This window comes from Cynocephalus volans, chromosome 2, assembly GCF_027409185.1.
Source record: "Cynocephalus volans isolate mCynVol1 chromosome 2, mCynVol1.pri, whole genome shotgun sequence".
NCBI classification, from domain to species: Eukaryota; Metazoa; Chordata; class Mammalia; order Dermoptera; family Cynocephalidae; genus Cynocephalus; species Cynocephalus volans.
Genome location: NC_084461.1, coordinates 55856736 through 55880952, shown reverse-complemented (window position 1 = coordinate 55880952; position 24217 = coordinate 55856736). Strand labels below are relative to the sequence as shown.

The following is a 24217-nucleotide window of genomic DNA, read 5'->3' as shown; positions in this document are numbered from 1 at the left end:
GGTGGCCACACATCAAAAAGCCCTATTCATAAACATAGGGTTTTCAGTAAGTTTTTGAGTTTTAAATATGAGTATCCAGGCAACTATCATGGACATTTGTGAAATGACTCTAAATATAAAGGCAGAAATCCAGAAACAATTGAACAAAAGTGAATCTCAATGAGAGATAATTCAGGGAACAAGTGAAAATCTAAAAAAACAACACTTTCTAAGGGATAAGAAAAGATTTTGAGTCCACAAAATAACACAATGCCAATTTTAAAAAAGGACCACTATACTCTCCTTAGGATGGCTATAATCAAAACACAATAACGTGTTGGTGAAGATATGGAGAATTTGGAACACTTACACACTGCTGGTGGGAATGTAAAATGGTAGTCAACTTGGAAGGCAGTTTGGAAGTTCCTTATAAGGTGAAAGGGTTACTATATGAACCAGCAGTTTCACTCCTATGTATATACCCAAGAGAAATGCAAACATGTATCCCACAAAAAAGTTGTACATGAATGTTCATGGCACCATTTTTCTTAATAGTCAAAGGGAAAACAACCTAAATGTCCATCAACTGATTAATGAATAAAATGTGATATGTCCATATGATGGCACATTATTTGACAATGAAAAGAAATGAAGTATTGATGTATGCTAAAATATGGATGCACCTTGAAAACATTATGCTAAGAGTGAAAGAAGTCAGTCACAAGGCACCACATATTGTAGCGTACCCTTTATATGAAATTTCCGTAATAGGCAAATCTATAGAGACAGAAAGTATATTGCTGGCTATATAAGGCTGGCTGATTGGAGAGGAAATGTGAAATAACTGCTAATGGATACTACTGACAGGATTTTTTTGGGGGTGGTGAAAATGTCCTAAAATTGATTGTGGTGAGATTTGCACAACTCTGAATATACTAAAAACCATTGACTTGCACACTTTAACTGGGTGAATTGTATGTTATGTGAATTAAATCTCAATAATGCTATTATTTTTTAAAAGGAGCAGAATACATTAAAGAGGCCTTATAAATGAAAATGTGATAGCTGATATAAACACACACAAAAAAGGTTGGTAATTATAGTCATGGCAGTCTCCTAAAGAATAGGTCAGGAAGAAGAAAACGAAGGAAAATTGGAATAATAGAAGAAAGAAAACTAAAGTAGAATTACAAAATATGACCATTAGAACTTGCAGAATATTGAAAAATGGAAGAGAAGAAAAAATAAAATAAATAATACATGAATATTTCCACAGAATGAATGATAATGATTCTCAGTATTGAAAAGGACCACCAAATTTCCAATGTAATGAATTAAAATGATCCATGGTATAATGATCTAGCATAATTTCTTTCTTTGAGAGCAGCCCTTCGGTTAGCAACTGTTGCTTAGACTGGCAAAAATCCAAACTCGGTGTAGTGCTAGTATTTGTCCTAACACTACTTTCCTTTTAGCTATTACAGTTAAAAATAACAAAGGAATTGTGTATTTACCTTGCTTCTCATTATTTTACATTTCCTTATGTATCCAGTAAGCTAACTCTATGGGAATTGATTCTATCATTTCTAAATTTCATTGGTAATTTTTACTTTCAGCAACTAATCACAGCATATTTGTTGTCTCATATCATCGGTAATCATCAAGCATCAAAGTTCACCATCCCATGCCTTGTCATCCTTTCCCAAACAGTGCTTTTGCTATGTTTGAGCTAGCAGGGGTCATTATTGCAAATCCCACTTGTGAGGTCAGTTTTGTCAGAATTTTCCCTAAGATAACCTTGGGCTCAGTGATTTACATGATAGAATTACAGGACTCAGAAAAACTGTTATACTATTGGTTACACTTTATTAAAGTGAGAGTACACAACTTAAAATGAGCAAAGGAAAAAAGCTCATGTGGAAGCATACAGAAGTTCTTTCCTGGTAGAGTTACATGGATGTACTTAATTCTTCCTGCAACTGTGTGTGACAACTCTTGTGATGTATTGTTAAGGCCAGGGCAGCTCACCTAAGCCTTGTTGTCCACATTTTTTTATTGGGTGTCAGTCACATATGCATGTAGAGCTCATGTGACTAACCTTCACTACTCAGACTCCAGATCCCCAGAACAAAAATGAATATACCACAAATCACATAGTTAGCATGGACTCTCTAATCAAACTGGTACCATGTGGCCCAGTATTTTAGGCATACAGAAATACTCTTAACAGGCAGAAAATTCCAATGGCTCAGAGTTCATCTTCCATGAGCCAACCAAAGACCTGAAGACAGGCCTTTCTTGGTGATGTACAAGGTTTTTACAACCGAGGTCTGCTAAGTTAACCCTTTCCTGGACATTTTCTTTTCATTCTCTTAACAGTGTCTTTTGGAGACATAGGTTTCTAATGTGATTAACTCCATTTTATCAAGTTTCTTTCAAGGTTTGTGCTCATATCTAAAAATGTATACCCAATTCAGGGCTACAAATATTTTCTTATATGTTTTCTATTAAAAGTTTTAAAGTTTTAGTTTTCACATTTAGGTCTATGATACATTTTAAGTTAATGTTTGTATTTGAGTTATTGATAAAGGGTCCTTTTTAAAAAATATGGATGCTAATTGTTCCAGCACTAATTGTTGAAAAAACTGTCTTTTCTCCTTTGAATTTCTGTTTTTAACTTTATTGAAGATTAGTTGACCATATATGTGTGTATTTCTGGATTCTCCATTTGTTCTCCATTTTGTGCTGTGAATATTTCTGTTCTTTTGTTCTATTTCTGTCTTTAGACCAGTACCACATTATCTTGTTTACTGAAGCCTTATAAGTCTTAAAAGTCAGGTAGTATGAGTTCTCTGACTCTGTTTTTCCTTTCAAAATTTTTTCACATTCCGTGTATATTTTAGAGTTGGCTTGACATTGTACCCCATAAAAAGCTTGCTGGAATTTTGACTGAAATTTCCCTGAATCCATAGGTTAGTACAGGGAGAATTGATATTTTTAACCTATTTAGTCTGAGTGCAGATCTGTGAGCACTGTGTTATCTCTGCATTTAGGTCTCCATTTATTTAAAAAATTTATCTCACCTGTTTTCTAGTTTTTAGTGTACAGGTCTTGTACATCTTTTGTTAAATTTATCCCTTTAGGGCTGGCCGGTTAGCTCACTTGGTTAGAGTATGGTGTGGTTAGCACCAAGGTCAAGGGTTTTGATACCCACACTGGCTAGCCACCCAACGCCCCCCCCAAGAAAAATAAGGGAAAAAAAGTTAAAAAAAAAGTCATCCCTTTAGTATCTGATATTTTTGGTACTATTAAAATGGTATTTTTTAGTTTCAATTTTCAATTATAAGGGTACTTCAAAAAATTTATGGAAAGATTCTTATTTAACTTTAAATTCTATTTTTTCCGTGAACTTTTTGAAGTACTCTTGTATTTATTGCTAGTAAATACAAATACAATCAATATTTTTGTATTTATCTTGTGTCCAATGAACTTGAGAAACCCTTTTATATTAGTAGCTTTTTTGTAGATTCTGTAGGAAGTCATGTCATCTGACATAAGACAGTTTTACTTACCTTTCCCATTATGGATGCTTTTTATTCTTTTTCTTATTTTACTGTCCCAGAATTTTGTATTAGTCCATTTCTGTTGCTTATAACAAAATACCTGAAACTGGGTAATTTATAAAAAAAACAAAATTTACTGCTTACAGTTTCACAGGCTAGGAAGTCCAAAGTTCAGGGAACACATCAGGTGAGGGTCTTCTTTGGTGGTGGCTTTACAGCAATGCAGGGGTCTCACATGGCAGAAAATGGTGGAACAGAGAGTCAGTTCTTCATGCACTTTCTGTTTAAAGTGCTCAGAACCACACCCACAACCACCATTAAACCATCAACTTAATCACCCCTTCAAGGCCCACATTTCTCTTTTTTCTTTTTTCTTTTTTTTGTCCTTTTTTGTGACCACGCTCAGCCAGTGAGTGAACTGGCCATCGCTATATAGGATCTGAACCCGCGGCGGGATTCTCCCGAGTGAGCCACAGGGTCGGCCCAAGGCCCACCTTTCAATTACCATAATAGAATTTCCTACCCTCAACAATTATAGCGGGAATTAAGCTTCTAATATATGAACTTTGGGGGACACAATTCAGTCAATCCACAGCATTCCATCCCTGGCCCCCAAAGTTCATGTCATATTCACAGGTAAATACATTCATTCCATCCCCAAAGTCTTAACTTGTTTCAATTCAAAGGTCCAAAGTCCGAAGTCTCATCTGTGAAATCAAGACAAGTTATCTATTTATAAGATACAATAGTGGAACAAATATAGGGTACATATTCCCATTCAAAAAGGGAGAAATAGGCCAAAAGAAAGGGGTAACAGGTCCCAAACAAGTCTGAAACCCAGCAGGGCAGGCATTAAATCTTACAGTTAGCACATCATGTATCTTGACTCCATGTTTGACCTCCTCTGCATGCTGGTGTGGGGGTTGGGTCCCCAAGTCCTCAGGCAGCTCTGCTTCAATGGCTCTCCTGGTCTCAGGTGATGCTTCACCTCTCACAGGCTGGTGTTGCACACTGGTAGCTCCAGAATTCTGGGGTCTCCATGGCTGTTCTGCTCTCATGGCTCCACTAGGCATGGCCTTGGTGGGGTTTTTCAGCTGCAAGTCTGACCCCACATTTCCTCTTTGCATCACTCTAGCAAAGGCTCTATGTGGTGAATCTGCCTCTGTGACGGATCTCTTCCTGGGCCCCCAGGCTTTCCCATATATCCTTTGAAATCGGGGTGGAGACTGCAAAGCCTCCACAGCTCTGGCATTGTGTGAGCCTGCAGACTTAACCCCACATGGATGCTGCCAAGGCTTCCAGTTTGTATTTTCCAAAGCTGTAGGTCCAGCCACACCTGGGGCCAATTTAGCCACAGCTGGAACAGCCAAAGCAGCCAGGGTGCTGGTGCAGAGACCAGCATTGTGAGGTGGCCCTGGGCAGTGATCCCATGGAGGGTGCCTTGGCTGTGTTCCCCAAAACTATTTTGTCTCCCTAGGCCGCTGGGTCTGTGATGGAAGGGTTGGCCCCAGAGGCTTCTGCAGTGCCTTCAGGGCTTTCCCTGCTTCTCTTGATAAACTCTTTCTTTTGTACTAATCTTAGCATCATTGCATTTTTCCCCTGAAAATGGTCTCTGCTTCTCTACCAAATGGCCAGGCTGCAAATTTTCCAGATCTTTACTCTGTGCTTCCCTTTTAATTATACATTCTGGCTTTATGTCATGCCTTTCCTGCCATAACTCAGCATAGGCTGTTGCAAGTAGCCATGCAGTTTCCTTAATGCTTTGCTGCTTAGAAATTTCTTAACTGAATACCCTGGGTCAGCACCTAAGTTCCACATTCCATAATACTTTTGGGCATGAAGAGAATGCAGCCAAATTCCTTGCCAGTTCATAGCAATGGTGATCTTTTGGGCATGAAGAGAATGCAGCCAAATTCCTTGCCAGTTCATAGCAATGGTGATCTTTTGGGCATGAAGAGAATGCAGCCAAATTCCTTGCCAGTTCATAGCAGTGGTGATCTTTGCCCTGGTTTCCAATAAGCCCCTTCTTATTTACATCTGAGATCTCAGTATGGCCTTTACTGTCCATATTTCTATCAACATTCTGCTCACCACCATTTAACCAATCTTTAAGAAGTCCAGGCTTTCCCTCTTTTTCTTGTCTTCTCAGCTCCCACCAGCGGCTAGTCTTTTTCTAACCAGTCCTCCAGATTCTCCCAGAACTCAACAGCCAGTTCCAAAGCCACTTGCATATTTTCAAGTATTTGTCATAAGAAACACCCCACTTCTCTGGTACCAAATTTCTGTATTAGTCCGTTTCTGTTGCTTATAACAAAATACCTGAAACTGGGTATTTAGAGAAAAAATTTATTGCTTACAGTTTCACAGGCTAGGAATTCCAAAGTCCTGGGAACACATCTGGTGAGGGTCTTCTTTGGTGGTGGCTTTACAGCAATGCAGGGTCTCACATGGCAGAAAATGGTGGAGCAGAGAGTCAGTTCCTCATTCACTCTCCTTGTAAGGCTCTCAGAACCACACCCACAACCACCATTAAACCATCAACTTAATCACCCCTTCAAGGCCTCACCATAATAGAATTTCCCACCCTCAACAATTACAGTGGGAATTAAGCTTTGAATATTTGGACTTTGAGGGATGAAATCAATCCACAGCAAACTTCAACCTAAGTACAATATGGAATAGAAGTGGTAAGAGTGGACATCTTTGCCTTGTTCCTTATCTTATTGGAAAGCATTCGCTCTTTCACCATTAAGTGTGATGTTAGCAGTAGGTTTTTCACAGGTGTTCTTAATTAGATGGAGTAAATTTTCTCTATTATAGTTTATGAAGTCTTTTATTTTTAAAATCGTGAATTAATATTGAAATTTGTCATTCTTTCTGAACTCATTGAGATGATTAAATGTTTTTTTAAGTCTGTTAATGAGGTGAATTACAGTGATTGACTTTTAAAGTTGGTTTTCAACTACTTAATTAACAGGAATCTGGGATAAATCCCACTCTACGGTAATGTACAGTTGGTCTTTCGTATCTGCAGGTTCTGCATCTGCAGATTCAACAAACTGCAGATTGAAAATATTCAGAAGAAAAAAAATAAAAAGTAACAATACAGTGCAAATACTACACCAGTTTATATAGGAGAGTAGAGTATCTGAGGATTTTGGTATCCTCACGTGTCCTAGAACCAATCCTCCACAGAAACCAAGGGATGACTATTAATCTTTTTTATTCATTGCTGGATTCAATTTGTTGACATTTTATTAAGATTTTTACATCTGGGTTCATGAGGGATATTGATCTGTGGTTTTCAACTACAAATTCAGTTTCTTTAGGGTTAGTTGGGTTTTCTATTTGTCTCTGAATGAGCTTTGGTAGTTTGAGGTCTTTCAAAGAATTTGTCCAACTCATCTAATTTGTCAAATTTATTGATATAAAATTGTTCATAATATTCTCCCCTTATCATTTTAATGTTTGTAGTGTTGTCACCTCTCTCCTCCTTGATGTTGGAAATTTGTTTCTTTTCCCCACCTGCAATTTCTGACTAGTTTTGTTGATCTTATCAAAGAACCAGCTTTTAGTTTTACTGATTTTCCCCCATTTTCCTTTTTATAAAATTATTTCATTCATTTAAGTTCTTTCTTCTTCTTTGTCTTCTTCTTCTTGTTATTTCCTCGGTTTTCTGTGGGTTTTATTTGCTCTTGTTTGTTACAGTAGAAGCTAAAGTCATTAATTCAAGCGCTTTCTTTTCTTCCTTTTTTTGAGAGCTTTCTTTTCTTTTAAGGTTTTTAGCGCTTTAAATTCTCATCTGTGTACTGCTTTAACTTTATCCCAGTCATTTTGATGTTTTAATTTTCAGTCATTCATAATTATTTTTTTGTTGATTGCTTCTTTGATCCATGGATAATTTAGAAGTGTGTTTTACTATCAAAATATTTGCAAAGTTTTCTAGATACTTTTCAATTATTAATTTCTAATTTAATTCTATTGTTAGACAATATTTAATGTAATGTATACTTTATAGTTGTGTTGCAATCTACATTCTTGATTTATCTTTTCTATTTGTCCTAGTTTTTCTCTGTTTCTGTTTTCCCATCTTCTTGGATTATTGTATATTTCTAAATATAAACCCATTTTATTGCCGTTATTGGCTTATTAGCTATTTCTCTTCCTTTCTTTTTTCTCATAGTTGCTTAAGCATTTATAATATTCATCTTTAACTTGTTGCTGACTTAGATTTAGAAAAAGCTAATGGAAACTCTTGAGACCAGGAGAATGGAACGCTAACTAATATGTTCTGTAAACAAAGGATATTAGATAAAGTACAGAGTTTATTGTAATTCACTTTATTCTTGTTTCTTCTTCCTCTAAGCCTCAATCACATTACTGCTCAGGGCCTTTGTACTTAATATTCCTTCTCCCTGGAACATTCTTTTGCTAGATAGTAACAAGGTTTATCCTTTGTCTTCTTTCTTTGCTACTCATATGTTACCTGATCAGAGAGGTCTCTTTCCATATCATACTTCCTAAAACATCCATCCCTTGCTTCTCATGTCTTTACTTCTATTTTGATTTGTTTTTTCTTCATGGCATTTATCACTCGCTGGAGTTATATATTTTTTGTTTGTCTGGATTCCATCCTTTGTTCTATTTACCTTGGCATCCCTGCCTCCTTCAGTAATGCCTGGTAGTTAATAACTGATCGGTAAATATTGATTGAATGATTGAATACATTTTGAATAAATCATATTCATTTATTTCTGTTTTTGTATAGTCTCCTTACAAAAGAGATCTAATCTACCTGATTACTGAAAATACATCATAAATTTTCCTTTTAGTATGTAATTAAAATGTATTGCTTAAAACCTCTTATATTTTTTTGTTTAAGAAGAATATTACCAAAAACTTAGGACTTGCTATATATTTACCCTTTCAAACACGATTTGCTAGGCTTTTTTACTACTGATTTCTGAACTGGAGTATCCCAGACCAATATATAAATTTTGTTATCATTTAGGTATAAAATTATTTATAAAATTAAAGACTAAGCAATTAATTTGAATTATTTTGTTGTAGTTCCAACAATTGAGACATGATCTTGAAATGATACTATCTACTCTTCAGTCAAAGAATGAAAAGTTAAAGGAAGACTTGGAAAGGTATATTTAGGTTATAATTACTATATTGGTATGTTGAATTGACATTTAAAGTTTATTTGGATATTGTTTGTTTTCTTTTTCCATGTTTAAAGGGAACAACAGTGGTTAGACGAACAGCGACAGATAATGGACTCTCTTAATGTACTACACAATGAATTGAAAAATCAGGTCGTGACATTATCTGAATCAAGGTATTTTGTGTTCTAGATTTTTAAAATAAAGAAAGTAGTTATATGAATTATAGATGAAAAGAAGGTAAAGTTTACTAGGAATCATGAGTCTTGTCCTAACTTTTGTGAACTGTTAGTTACATGATCTTTCATGAATGAATTGATTTGGTTGTATGTTTAGTTTCCCTACGTGTTATATAGAAAATATTACTTTAATAAAAGTAGCTTTTTGGTTTGAACAAATGAAGTTTCAATAAAGTTATTGATCAACTTTATGAATAACCAGTTACATGTGCATATGCATTTTATCAGTTAAATGTTTCTCTTAACTTTTTTAAATCTATTAGAATCTTTAATGAACTGAAAACTAAAATGCTTAATATAAAAGAATATAAGGAGAAACTCTTGATTACCATGGGTGAATTTCTAGAAGACCATTTTCCTCTGCCTGATGGAAATGTTAAAAAGAAGAAGGTAAGTTTTAGAGAAGACGTTTATGAGATAATCATATTTGAAATTATTTTAGGTAGGTTCAAAAGCAATTTTTTTATATAGTTCAGTGATATACACACATACATATGCAGAAATATGCCATCATCGTATTATATTTATTGAAAAATTAGAAGCAACCTAATTGTTTAATAAAATGGGATTAATTAAATACATTTTTATTTTTATTTTTATTTTTATTTTTTTTTGTCTTTTTCGTGACCAGGCACTCAGCCAGTGAGTGCACTGGCCATTCCTATATAGGATCCGAACCCGCGGTGGGAAAGTCGCCGCGCTCCCAGCACCGCACTCTCCTGAGTGCGCCACGGGCTCGGCCCTAAATACATTTTTATATTGTATCCATATGATGGGAAAAATTCAGCTTTTAAAAATAATGAGCACCATCAAAGGAGTTAATGAAATGGTCATAATTTATAGTTAAATAGACAAAACATAGGTGACTAAATTGTATTACTCTAATTTGTACCAAAAAATGTAATAGTACTTATGTCTGAGAGCTGGGATTTTAGATAAGAATTTTTTTTTTTTTACTTTTCACTATTTTCCAAGTTTTCCATGATGCACCTATATAACTTTTTAAATCAGAAGAATGTTGTTTTAAATCTGTTAGTTTAATGTAAGTTATTGATTATTTGAATAGTAGCTATGATGGAATAAACCTTCAAAAAAAGCAAATAAATATTTCATTGGGTGACAGAAGATTGTGAACAACCACTTTAATTCCTTTTCTTTAATACAATATATAGGATAAATAAATAGAACTTTTGAAATTGGAATGGGCATTGAAACTGGCACCAGAATGATCTCTCTAAAATATGTATATAGTTTAGTGATTTTTCAGTATAAAATCTTTGATGACTCTCTACGAGATGAGGTCTATAAACTACTTAGAGTAAAGGGTTTATTATCTAGACTTTGTCCCTTCAGCCTCATGTTCAACCATTCTTTATCCATCTCTTACATGAATCCATTCAGCCATATGTACTATAGCTCCAACAAGTACACAATGACTTGTCACTTTTTTATGCCTTATACATTCTACTCCCTCTGCATAGAAAATTCTTCTGATCTGATGAGGATAGCAAATTTCCACTTAAGACAGCTCAAACCTTTTTTGTGTGAAGATTGAAGTTTAGGTGTCCTTTTATTAGTACTAATCAAATAGTTTTGTAATTATTATTTATATTTATCTTCAGCTTCTCCGCACCATGCACTGTGAGCTACCTGATGTGTTTAATTCATCTTTGTATGTCTTCGTCTTGCATATCTTTTATACTACCCTCTTAGTTCATATTTATTGAATAAATGTGGGTATACTAGGTAAAGGTTCTGTCTTTTTTTCTTACAATCTATATTCTTTTTATTCTTCCCTTTCTTTTTTGTAGTTGGCCCATTGTTATGGACTATGTCTTCCATTCTATCCATTATTATTTATACCTCTTATTCATTTCTGAAATTGTTGACAAGCTTCTATTGACCATTTCATTAAGGTCATGATTCCTTGTCTCTCCTTTTAATGATCTTAATTTTATAACAACTCACTGACTTATTTTTTGATCCCCAGCCTCCCCCATCTTTTTCAAAAAAATTCAAAAAATCTATTAAGCTTCTCCACTAATAGAACCAGAGGTTTCAGGCATTCAGGAAAGGAAGCGTTGATTACCAGAAGCCCTCATGGGTTCACTGAGTCATATTTGATAACCTCATTTTTTAAAAATGAAGTTTAACAACTATTGATACATGGTACAAAATGATAGGTTTCTCTCTCTCTCTGTCTTTTTCTCTATTTGTTTGTCATTCTCTGTCTTTTTCTTTTACTCTGGCCTGCAATGAAACTACATGTCTTAGTCTGCTTGGGCTGCCATGACAAAATTTCCACAGAATGAGTGGCTTAAACAACAGAAATTTATTTTTTCACAGTCTGGAGGGTAGAAGTCCAAGATCAAAGTGCCATCAGGGTTGGTTTCTGGTAAGGTCTTTTTTCATCTTCTTAGCGTGTAGGTGATTGCCTTCTCGCTGTGTTCTCACATTGGCCTCTTCTCTGCATGCAAGGAAAAAAAAGAATTTTCTAGTGTGTCTTTCTGTTCTTATAAGGAAAGTAGGCATACTGAATTAGGGCCCCAACCTTATGATTTTATTTAACCTTAAATTACCTTCCTTTTTCCAAATACATTCACATTAGGGCTTCAATATATGAATTTTGGAAGACACGATTTAGTCTACAGCTCTGGATCTTATAATTCAAAGTTGTTTGCAAAGAAGAGAGCTAAAAAGCACCCAAATTCCCTTCATAGATTATTAACATCAGGTGAACATCATTTGAGACATCTTCCTAAACACATATGCATATAGAAGCAAAATGGATGGATTGATGGATGGGTGGATCATTGAAATTTTTTACATGCTAATAATAGGTATTAAATGTAATTTTACTTAATTTGATAGAAGAAAAATAATGAGTGAAGTTGAATTGTTGAACTCAGATAAATATTTCTTTGCTTCAAATGACTTTAGTTCTGGAGAGATCCATCTAATATAAAGAAAAATAAATTATGAAAAATATGAAAGATTATAAGTTTGTTTAACTTCATCTCTCAATTTTAGGCATTATTATTTGATTCTCTGCTATGAAAAATGAGAAAATTAACACTCTTCCTTCTATACCCTCATTCCAATTTTGTGTTATCTTTAATTTGGCAGGTTTATAGCGTTTGTACTGTGTTTAGAAACCACAATTCATGTATATGTTTAGCTTTCATTCTATATTAGATTGAATTCAGTGCTTATTATCTTTTACCAATTCGTTTTTGCATTCTTGAGTTTAATCCATTGCTTGATTTGATGGGTTTCTTTGAGAAATAATTTGTTCAAGAATTTCTGGGTGTTTTATTCTTTGAATTCTTGTATGATGAAAATACTTTGTTTGCCTTTATACTCAAAAGATGTCTTCAGCACATTTTTTTCCCCTTAATCCTAAGATTTGTAGGTATTGCTTCCATGTCTTCTAGGAAGGAATGTGCTATGGAGAAGTCTGAGGCCAGCCTATACGTGACTCGCTGCTTCTGACTATGTACCCAAAGAGTTCTTTATGCTTGAACTTTAATAGCTTAACAAGGATATGCCACAACGTTGGTCATTTAATATCACTTTTTCTTTGAAGATGATATGTTCTTTCTCTAGGCATATTAATTTCATGGAAATTTTCTTTTATTTATCATTTATCATGTCTTGTGTTGAAACATTTTGTTCTTTAATTACTTTCATTTCTTTTTATTTTTCCTCTGTATTTTTTGATTGTCTAAAGCCTTTATATTTTAATCTTTGCCTTCTTATTTATTAATCAATTCTATAATTCTGTTGCCTTTACCACTAATGAATCTTATGCTGATTTTTATCACTCTTTTTGATTTAGTAAAAGGTATTAGGTGATTTTGAGATCCAGCTTTACTCTGCTGTCTTTACTCAGGAATTACAATTATTTTTTTTAGTGTTATTTTACTATTTCTTTAGTATATTTGTATTTCTACAGGGCTTTATAAGGACTCTGTGGTAATCTTTGACTGGTATCGGGAGAGTACTAGCTGTCAGTATAGTAGGTGATTGTACTTAATTGATTATCTAAATTCAAAACCTAATTAGGATTAGTATTATCTTGGAAGGAGATTTTTGGTAGTTTTTTTTTTTTTATACCATTGCCCCGTTTAATATTTTAAACAATAATTTAGGTAAAGAAGTAGAATACATCATTATCAAAGTTTGCAAATGATATTAAACTAAGAGGGCTAGATAGTAAATATATTGGATGACAGGATTAGGACTATATTTTTCAGCTGGCTAGGAACTATGCCAAATAAAATATGATGATGTTTAGTAAAGATACATAGAATATCTTTCTTGGGTTTGAAACATTAAAGAATGAGGGAGACGTGTCTTGGCTAGATGTATGAAAAAACTTTGGCATCAGCAGAGTGAAATGTCCAAAAGTTAATGCAATCTTAAATTTAATGAATTCAAGCATCTATAATTATTAAGGTGATAATATAATTATTGTTTTGTGTGTTTGGTGGTCAAATCACACTTAGATCCTTATGAGAAACTGAATTAAAAAGAAAGACTAAAAAAACAAAGACAAATTACAGCACATTCAGAGAAAAACCATGATATTGAGGGGTGGGGCGGGGAGCTCAAATCTATGCCATATGAAATAATTGAAGGGGATTCTGCCTGTGAGCTGCAAGTTTCAGCTTCTGTCTGAGTTTCCAGCCTAAGGTCCTGCCCTAGGATTTCAGACTTGCCTAGCCAGCCTCCACAATTGTATAAAGTAAAAATTTCTTGTAATAAATTTATACACACATACACACACATACATACATGCTATTGGTTCTCTTTCTCCAGTAAAACCTCTGTTGATACTCATGTCATGGATTCAGAGCTAACTACATAATATGCTTGGCCCAGTGCAAAATGAAAACATGGGACCCTTGTTTAAAAAGCAGGAAAGTGTCATGAAAGATTCTAAAATATAAAACTTTTTCCTTTAAAAATATTTTATTATCTATAAAACATAATGGGGTAATAGTGATACAGGAGGAACAAACAGTATAAACTTATTAATTGCAAAACTATTCTTGGTGCCATAACTTTTTATAAGAAGTAATGTTTTGTTAGTGTGATACCTCAATTGATCATAAGATTTTTCTGGCTTGCTTTTCTGCAAATACATTCATTAGGTCATTAAAATTTATACTTTTATCAACTTCATTTTCAATCAGTGTAATTGAAAGCTACCTCAGTTCCTGGCAAATACAAGAATGCAAATAATTTTTGAAAATTTTTAAGTTTAAGAAAGATCTTTCTGCTGATGCAACTGTTACAGGAGCTATAATTTTATAAGGGGGACTGACTGGTTGTTCAGTTAGTTAGAGTATGGTGCTTATAATACCAAGGTCCAGGATTTGATCCCTGTATTGGCCAGATGTCAGAAAAAAAAAAAAGTATTTTATAGACTATGACAACATCAGGATAAATTTCTGATACATTATTATGAAGTATTTATTTTACTTTATATAGAGCTAATGATTCACTTGGTACCATTTTTCTAAAAAGATTTAACTCTACATCAGTTTCATGTAAGTCTGAAATTGATTGTAAATGTAAATTTGTACAATGTTATTTAATGTTTTCTCTGACATTTCCTGTAATTTGTAGAAGTTATAGGAGAAATAGAAAGTGGCTTCATGATTTGTATATAATTCAAGACATTTTTACACATTCTATTGTTGCATGTTTATTTAAAAGGAAAAATATTTTTATATTATCCTCGTTAATAATTTCACCTGAAGTTCATATGAAAGTAACCTTTCTCCCATTAAATGTGATGATCTTTAAATTCAGTTTTTATTTGTAAGCCTGTGAATATTTGTTCTGCAGTGGTGTAGCAATTTTCAAAACTGTAGAGTGTAAACTTGGTAAAGAATTTTAATTATTTACAATGTGCATGTGTACACTTGTATTTTGTAATAATTTAGTGATAGTGTTCATTGCCAGGGTGATGGAAGTTCCTGTCCAGGTGCTCAAGCCAGAGATTAGTATTTGTATAGTGCCTCAGGGATGAATTCTGCAGATGAGTGGTCAAGCTGATTTCCCACCATAGGTCCAGTGCTGTCCCCAAGCAGAGCCCCATTTCTATCTGACGAGCATAGCCTCTGCTGCTTCTACTTATGCTGCCTCCATCGCAAATACCAATCTGGGCTCAGACCATTGCCTGGGCATGGGCGTGTGTTCTGGCTGCCAGGTCAATTGCTCAGCACACATTACCTGCTGTGCCTATGTGCTCATGACTGCACATGCTGCCCCCTGCTGGTGTATCTCCACTGCTAAAATGAATGCTTCATTGTCCTGTTGGACTTCACCTATAAAACACAAGCTCGAAGATCAAATTATTTTGATTTCAAGACACAACAGCAGAGAATTAAACTAAGTGTGAGTCTCTCCTGAGAGTGAGGCCTGTAAGCCAGTGAAGCCAGCCCTACATGGATTACCAGTGTAGTTGGCCCTCTGTATCCTTGGGTTCTGCATCCCCAGATTCAACAAACTGTGGATAGAAAATGTTCAGGGAAAAAAAACCCCCAAAATTATAACAAAAAATAATACAAATAAAAAACAATACAGTATAACAACTATTTTCATAGCATTTACATTGTATTAGGTATTATAAGTAATCTAGAGATACTTTAAAGTATATGGGAGGATGTGCATAGTTTGTATTCAAATACTGCTACCTTTTATATCAGGGGACTGAGCATCCTTGAATTTTGGTATCCACAGGGGTCCTGGAACCAATCCCCCATGGATACCAAGGGACAATTGTATGTTAATTTCACAACGTTTATATTGTGCTATGCTAGGTAAGCAACTCAATTCCTGAGTTCCCCCTTTGAGAGTCTGTTTAACATATAAGGAATATATAGTTAGTGTTTGGGTCATCCACGAAGTAGCTGTTAAGGAGGTAGGACTGTCTTAGATTTATTGGGTGCAATGCCTGTGAAGGATAAAGAGAGGAGAAGTAGGAGTAGAAGGGGAAGCCTTCATATTCTGTGGTTCTCTGAGGAATGAGGTAGCTTTAATACAGGCATTATAAAAATGCTAATCTCAATTTTTGAAAATAACATAAATTAAAGAAAATTAATTTTTTATTTCAAAAGAATTTTAAGGCACAATTAGTCATATTTCAAAGTAAACATAAAATCCAATTTTAGAACTTCTCATAAAACTTAAAAACATTTTGGGTTTAAATATAAAAGCAGATGAATACCTTCTGAATTCAAAAATGCCTCTTTATATTTTGGGGGTTTTTTTGCTGCTATCCGGTAAGGGGATCCAAACCCTTGGCCTTGGTGTTATCAACACTTCACTCTAACCAACTGAGCTAACCGGCCAGCCCTAAATGAATTTTTTTTTCCTCTTTGTATTTTGGAGAGCTGTTTTCACAAGGCCATGACCGCAATAGAGAATTATTCTGTTATCCATATGCCAATTGAATTGAAAGGTTTAGTAAGTACAGTTCATTTTAGATGCGTTTACTTTAAAACTATATCAAATTTTATTCAGTCCCTCCCTCACTTCGTTCTTCCTTCCCTTCTTCCTTTTCTCTCTTCAGCCATCTTCCTTCCTCCCTCTCTCCCTTAATGTGGTTAAAAATATTGAACCCTTACTAAGTGCCTAACACTTGCTGGGTTCTTTAGCAGTTATGAATATACGTTATGGTTGACTTGCGTGTTTCTTTAGGAAAAATTTCTTGAATTCCCACTAAGTATTAGGTAAAGTACTAACTACCAGGAATCGAATAGTGAATAATATGCTCCTTCCTATTCCCCAAAGTGTGGTTATGATCTAGTGGGAGACACACACGCACTGGTAAATACTACCTACCTCCCCTTCTGCCCTCACAGCCAGAATGAGAGAACAGCAAACCTGATCCCAACCTGCAGCCTGAAGCTAGCTGCACAGCTGAGCCAACTTAAATCAGCTAAACCACAGTGGAACTGCAGACCAATAGGAATGAGAATAAATACTTGTTGTTTTAAACCAATGATGTTTGGCATTGTTTGTTAGGTAGCGTATTGTAGTAAAAGTCTGGCTAATCAATAATAGTTTCTTTGTTCATCTTTTCTTATTGCATCTCACATCTATTTGTACTTTCTTTTAGGCCAAAGTTTGTCCTTTATAATGTCCTGAGTCTTTGGGTGGCAAATTCCCCGAATTTACATTGAACTGGAAATTATTTTATTTGTCCCTTGTTTGTAAAATGCAATTTTTAGGCAAATAAGTATAGATTGACCATTTTTTCTTCACAATAGAATGAAGGTGTGATTCTTCTGTTTTCTGACTTAAGTTGCAGTGGTTAAGTCAACTGTCAGTATAATTATTGTCCCTTTGTAGGAAATTTCTCTTTTCCCTGGCTGTTTTTGATATTTTCACTTTGGGCTTTCTGAAATTTCATGATTAAGTGACTAGTTATGAAGTCTTTTTATTCTGATGAAAATTCACTGGGATTCTTGAACATGTAGATTGGTCTTTATGGTAGGTGGAATCATAAACCCTCAAAATAAAAAGAAAAGACAAAGAATAGAAATAAAAAACAGTAAAAAAAATGGGCCCTCGAATACATCAATGTCCTAATCTCCAGAACCTGTGAATGTTGGGTTACACAGCAAAGGATGATTAAAGTGGCAGATGGAATTAAGATCACTAATCTGCTGACTTTAAAATTGAGAAATAATCCTGGTGGGTCCAATATAATCACAAAAGTCCTTAAAATTAGAAGTGAGGGGCAGAAGAGGTCAGAAATGATAGGATGTGAGAAAAACTTAATGTGCTGCTGCTGGCTTTGAAGATGGAGGAAGAGGGCCATGAACCAAGGAATGTAGGTAACCTCTATAAGCTGGAAAGGGCAAGGAAACAATTTCTCCCTCGGAGCTTCCAGAAAGCAACATAGCCCTACTGACATCTTGATTTCAGCCCAATGAGATCTATGTTGGAATTCTAGCTTACAGAATTGTAAGGTAATACACTTGTGTTAAGCTGCCAGATTATTGAAATTTGTTACACCAGCAGTGGAAAAGTAATGTAGATTTTCATTAATTCTGGAAAATTTTCAGCCCTTCTAACTTTTAATATTGCCTCTTTATTCTCTTTCTTCTCTTCTGGAACTTTGATTTGGCATATGTAGACCTTTGTTCTCTATCTTCCTTGATTCATAATCTTGCTTTAATATTTGCTTAATTACATTCTGGGTAATTTTTCACATCTGTTTTCCAGTGTATATTCATTTTTCTGCTGTATTTCTACTGCTATTTAACTCATTAAATTTTCAACTTCAACAAGTATATATCTTATTTTTAGGAGTCTTATTTGGTTTCTTTGCAAACTTGACTGGTCATTTTTTAACAGCTTCTTGTTTCTTACACAAATTTTTAATGTTTTATTTCTTTAAAGACATTAAACATACTTGTGAGACTGTGAGCATAGCTTACTCCATCTTGAAGCCCTTATCACTTGCTATGTCCTTTATGTGAACCTTGCCCTCAAAAGTTAATACAGTAAATAGGACTAAGGTAGTTCGAACAATAACTACAAACAGCTTGCTGAGTACAAAGAAGGAACTTAATGTTTAAATACTGGTATGACAGCAGGCTGGTCTGGCTACCTGCATCACAAGACCAACAAAGATAGTAATCAATGTCATAAGACGTTTGGAGTTAGTGACGTTAGCTTGTTTCTTAGTAATTGCTTCTTGGCTTTTTCCACTGCTTTGTGTGAACTGCCTATATAAACCTGGGCTTGACCAAGAGGCAGTGCGGAGACACCTTGCGTATGCCTCTGGGTCGTTGCCTGCCTGATCCATCATCCTGTATGTAAGTTACCCTAATAAAATTCCTTGCTTTACTGCTAAATAAAAATAAAATAACTGAAGAAACCAATGATGATTAATATGGATAAGAGAAGACTTGGACCTTATAATAGCTGTCTTTAAATATTTGAGGAACTCTTTAGGTGGAATTGGAATGAGATTTATATTCTATCATTTTATGGAAAAAAGAACCAGTGAATTGAGTTAATATGAGGCACTGTCAAGAGATGTAGAAAGATGAATGAGTCTTATCTGTGTGGGGAATTTTTGTTGGGGTGTTCAAACATTAGACTTTCCTTTATATGGTTATATTTAATAGTTATAATATATGTAGCTCTGGATATTTTGAATTTTTTCTTATAGTAATAATAGAAGCTTTCATTGTCTTAGAAATTGTTTCACCTAAGTACAGTAAGATTTACTTTCAGAATTCTTTTTAAATCACCTAACTATGAGTGTTTGATTTTGGTTATCTTGTACCATTGCAAATAAGAAATATTAATTTTAAAAATCTTATAATAGTTAAATATTCTGCCATTGGCAGAATTGAAATGTTAATTGTTTTTCACATTTCTCTCAAAGAAAAACATTCAAGAATCAACTGCACAGCTGATAGCACTGCATGATATATTAGAGGTGAGTGTTTTGTGTACTTTGTTTTGTTTTGAAGTTATCTCTTGGTCATTTGTGAACAATTATACTCAGGCTCAGAAAAGACAAAATACTCTTTTCCTTAAATAACATCAGTCTCTTTTGTCATAATGTAAGGACTGAGTAATTCCAACCTTTTCAGTTTGACATTTACCTTGTTTTATGAAAGTATCTTTGACCTTTTAAAAAAAATGCTTTTGAACTTCAAGCAGATTATCAAATAATTAAATACCTTAGAAGGTCTTGATATGACAGTCCATGGCAAACTGGGCAGAGAGGAAAATATAATAGTCTATTAAGAGAAGGGTATTTACCAATTAGTGTGCCTTTTAAAATATCATTGGTAAGTTAAGAAAAAACATGTTTTATTGTAATTTAATGAATTGGGTGCTAACCTCTATTTTTGTCCAACTAACTAGTTTTGGTGCCTCAGGATATCTTAATACAAAATACTGTTACTTTGAAATGCAAAATACAAATATTAGATTTGTAATTAGAATTTTGTTAACACATTTCTAGCGACTTCAGTTTATACAGCTAGAAAAACTATTGTTTCTTCTGGATAACTTAACTTTTTAATTTTTTAAAATAAAAATTGTCACTAATGTGGCATATATTGCAAGAATTAACTGAGAAATACCTGTGTAATTTTTTGACACAATGGGGGATACCATATAAAACTTAGAAACCTAATTTCATCTCCTAGGCTCATATTATTAATGATAAAAGTAACAGATACTTAAACTGCAGGTCAGTGAAAAGTAAAATTTAATATACATACTCATTTTAAATTTGAATTTTTAGCATTTAACTATTTCTGGCATCTACTATAATTTTGATTACTATAAGTAAAATTAAAAATGAAAATAAGATTTTAAATTGTATTAAAATAAGCAATTGCTCTAGCTCTAGGTCTAAAATAGGAATAATATTTGGTTCTTTTTTATGATACATAAAAGAAAGGAGGCTAAAAGCTTTTTTCCCCAGAATGTATGACTTGAAATAGGCAGTTAATGGTAGTTTAAATTTTTATTTCAAAAATTGAGATATTGATGTTATTACGAAGTACTATTGAGACTAGACCTTGACAGGTAATTTTATTCATTTCTATGGCACTTTATATTTGTATAAATTATACTTTTTCTTTTCCATGTTTCTCAGAATAATAGTGTCTTCCAATTAAAGCTTTGGCTTGGCAATTCAGAGATTCAAATTCTAATCCATAATCTGCCACTAATTATGTGCCCTGAGAAATCCCTTAACCCTTCTGAGTTCTGTAATTTGTGAAGGCCCTGGGACATTGCAGAGGAGGCAAAATAATAATTGATCTACATTTAGCATTTTTCACTGTGTTTCGTAGAACATTAGCATTCAAAGAATTGTACATAGTTTTTTTGAAGAAATTTCTTAATGCCAATGGATTTGGAAAAGACAGGTGATTCTTAGTTCACATTAGCAACCTTTCCCAAGCTTACTTGACTCTGTTTTCCAATAACTAAGATCATATTTAGGGAGACCAACTTCATGGAATTCATTCTGGGAAATGCTGGCCTGTGTAATTTAATACAAGTATTCAACACTTCTCAATATGTGGTTGTAACTCCTCAACATCTTTGATGAAGAATCAAAGATATTCAGGATGAAGTTGAAGGAAGTAATGATAAAATTGACTGTTCTGAAGAATAGGTGTTGTGGGGTGGGGCACAACTGGTGGTTTCTTTTCCTCCCAGATATTAAGATACTCTTGCAGACTTTCTTTTGCATTTTGTATGTATTTTGTGGAATATTAATTTTTTAAAGATTTGTTTTTATTCTAAAATTATTAATCCTAAGAGAAGCGAGAGAGTTGTAAATGCTTTTTAACCAGTTTTTAAGAAGTATTTTCAAAAGTTAAGGTGCATAGATTTCATTTTAAAGCTTTTTCCATTCACTAATGTCTGTGGTCTTCTAAAAAAGAAAATCAATTTAAGTTAGTATATAAAAATTATGATATAAATAGTTGTTCAAGGAGAAAAGAAGTCAACATTTGTTTTATTATGGCTGTATTGACTTTTTCCCAAGTAAAGTACATTTTTGAATATTTCCTCCTAGATTCTTATAAATAGATTATTTGATGTTCCACATGACCCCTATGTTAAAATTAGTGATTCCTTTTGGCCACCTTATATTGAGCTGCTGCTGCGAAATGGAATTGCCTTGAGACATCCAGAAGATCCAACTCGAATAAGATTAGAAGCCTTCCATCAGTAAAAGGATGGTCTCTTTTTCACACAGTAAAGAATCTTGTCATTCAAGGAAAATGGAAACAAAGGACTATTTGGATAAAGAACATTATTTGCAAAGCAAAACACATAGTCCGTCTTCCTTTTATCCTTAAATGACACATGCTGCCATCTACTACTCATTTTTAAATGGTCCTTTCTCATTCTGTCAGTGCTTTGCTGTTTTAAGTTATATGGATAAGAATGCAAGTTAAAAATATTCTAGACTTATAAAGACATTTAATGTACCTTATCTTATTCAGTATTGTCTGGAAAATTCCTTGTTAATTTATGATATTGCTATTGATAATGTAATATTTTTCTTTTTAAATTTGACAGTATCTTTTATGCATTTGAGTTCCATTTAGTGCTTCATTCCTTTATATTTAGGAATTTTAATGGAAAGGTCATTTAATTTGAAGATGGTTTTTAAATTGAAGCAATGTAGAAGGCAGCATAATTTAAAAATATTTGGTGAATTTGTTTCATGTATACTGCCTTATTTCTAGATTTGTAAAAAATTGGAATATAAAAAGCCAGTGGATAAAGCTAGCATGAAAACTATATTTTAATGTGTATTATATACCAAATGACATTATATATTAGTCCACTCTTGATTCTGCTAATTATTACTAACAAAATTGTGTTTATGACACTTTATTAATTCTCTGTGAATTTTCTGTTAATAAAATTCTCTCTAAAAATCGCTAGCTGTTGGTGATGTGGCATATTTTTATAAATAGAAGAGACTTTTCACAGGTAGGTAAATTGTGATGATATAGGGTTCATCCAGGATTACTGCAAGCTAAACTAGAGAATTCTAAGCCTATTCAGTATCATAAGTTTTCTGAGATAAATTTGTGTGTGCTTTTACTTGAAAATGTTTTCTACTGTATATCATCCAAGTTTCTTGCTTACCTTAATGACTTCATCTTATTTAAAGTAAGCAAATTATATTCCAAGTATACCATGTTCCTTTGTAGAGAATACAAATACTGTTATATTTTAGATAATGTAACTTCTTTTAGGGGAAGATGATATATAAAGTACCTTCCTAGAATACTCCAGGTGGGTATCAAAGGAATTAGCAACTTTTTATTCCTTGCAGTTACTGGAAAGTGGGGAAATGGTTCTGCCAGTGTTGGCCTGGCAATAATTCTTCAGAGCAGATGCTACTATTGTCTGGGAAGTCGTATGTTGAAAACTACTGGAAGGAATAGATAAAGTCAGTGAACAACTTTGTCATTTATCTGGCAGGTCTTTATTTCACATTTTACTAATGATGATTTTATCCTACTTTAATTCATTAATCCAGAATTCTTAACATAGCAAGATTACTTGCCCACTTTTGATCTGTCATAAGATAAATTATAGTAGAATTAGTCTTGATTTGTAATCCATCTAAACTTACAACCCTTAAAGTTTTTTGTGGCTTTGAATGTATAAGAGAAAATGTATTGATTGTAGAGAACGTATACGTATTTTCACTTTTCAGTGATTTAAGAAAATCATTGAAATCTATTAAGACTTTTTAAAAATTTCATTGGCTCTTATATATGATAATGTAAAATATATGAAAGTAATACCACATTCTAGCTTTCCAACACTGAATGGTGATGTTGGTCTAACTTAAAAAAAAAATTGTTTTAGTCTACTACAAAATGTCTTTAGCTTTGTTATTGGTTAATAGGTAGGTATAGATTGATTTGGGAGAAATTAAATCTGTTTGTTCGGAAATACAGCCAACTGGAATAAGATCCTGTAGTTTTATTTGGTTGTACCTTTGCATGAACATTTCTGACTCCTTTATTTTCTTTAGTTTACTTTTTTGTTTATTAAGTTTGCTTTTAGTTTACTTTTTTGTTGCTTTTACCAAGAATTATAGCTTTCAGTTGAGTGTAACTTCTTACCCCAACTTATTTTCTAATAATTACTAGTAAATGATAACTGCACTAGGAATAACAAATGAAATGACACTTTTGATGTTTGCTAATGAAAACATTAAAAATATGTAATTCTTATGCTTATAATGTTCACTGATAGACTATATTGTTTTCTAAAAGTTTGTATGGGTATGTCAATATGCTACCAATTGCTAAATGTAGCATACCAGGTACTTTTGTGATTATTGTTACATTCTTTGACATGTTGACTCAGGAACACCTGTTAGTAAAGTGAAAAACTGCATGCTGTTAGCTTGCTTTGAATATATTTCCTAGCTTACTGTTTGTTTTCCAACCTTTTTTTGTTTGAATTTCTCTTTTTTTTGCATGTAGAGATTTAACTGATTTTCAGTTATACAAAAAGTAAAGATAAAGCTTTATCTGCAGACGTTACAGATAAAGCTAACGTTTTCTTTGACAACATTTTCTTTCTCTTTTTTTTATGCAGCCATCTCCACCATCCATCTTCAGAACTTTAAAAAATCTTCCCAAACTCAAATTTTAGGTCCATTAATAAAATAATTAATAAAAGTAATTAATAAATTAATAATTAATAAATAAAAATAATAACTTCC

At 33.5% G+C, this 24217-nt stretch overlaps 1 protein-coding gene across 1 annotated transcript in view; it reads left to right on the top strand.

Moving 5' to 3' along the window:
* Positions 1-21865, top strand: part of CENPK (centromere protein K) — a 39017-nt gene extending 17152 nt beyond the window's left edge. Inside the window, exons 6-10 of the mRNA XM_063087518.1 lie at positions 8613-8695; positions 8788-8886; positions 9213-9339; positions 19370-19423; positions 21530-21865. Coding sequence (XP_062943588.1) covers positions 8613-8695; positions 8788-8886; positions 9213-9339; positions 19370-19423; positions 21530-21688 — 522 coding nt within the window. The 3' untranslated portion in view covers positions 21689-21865. The remainder of the gene's footprint in view (positions 1-8612; positions 8696-8787; positions 8887-9212; positions 9340-19369; positions 19424-21529) is intronic.
* The last annotated feature ends 2352 nt before the right edge of the window (positions 21866-24217 follow it).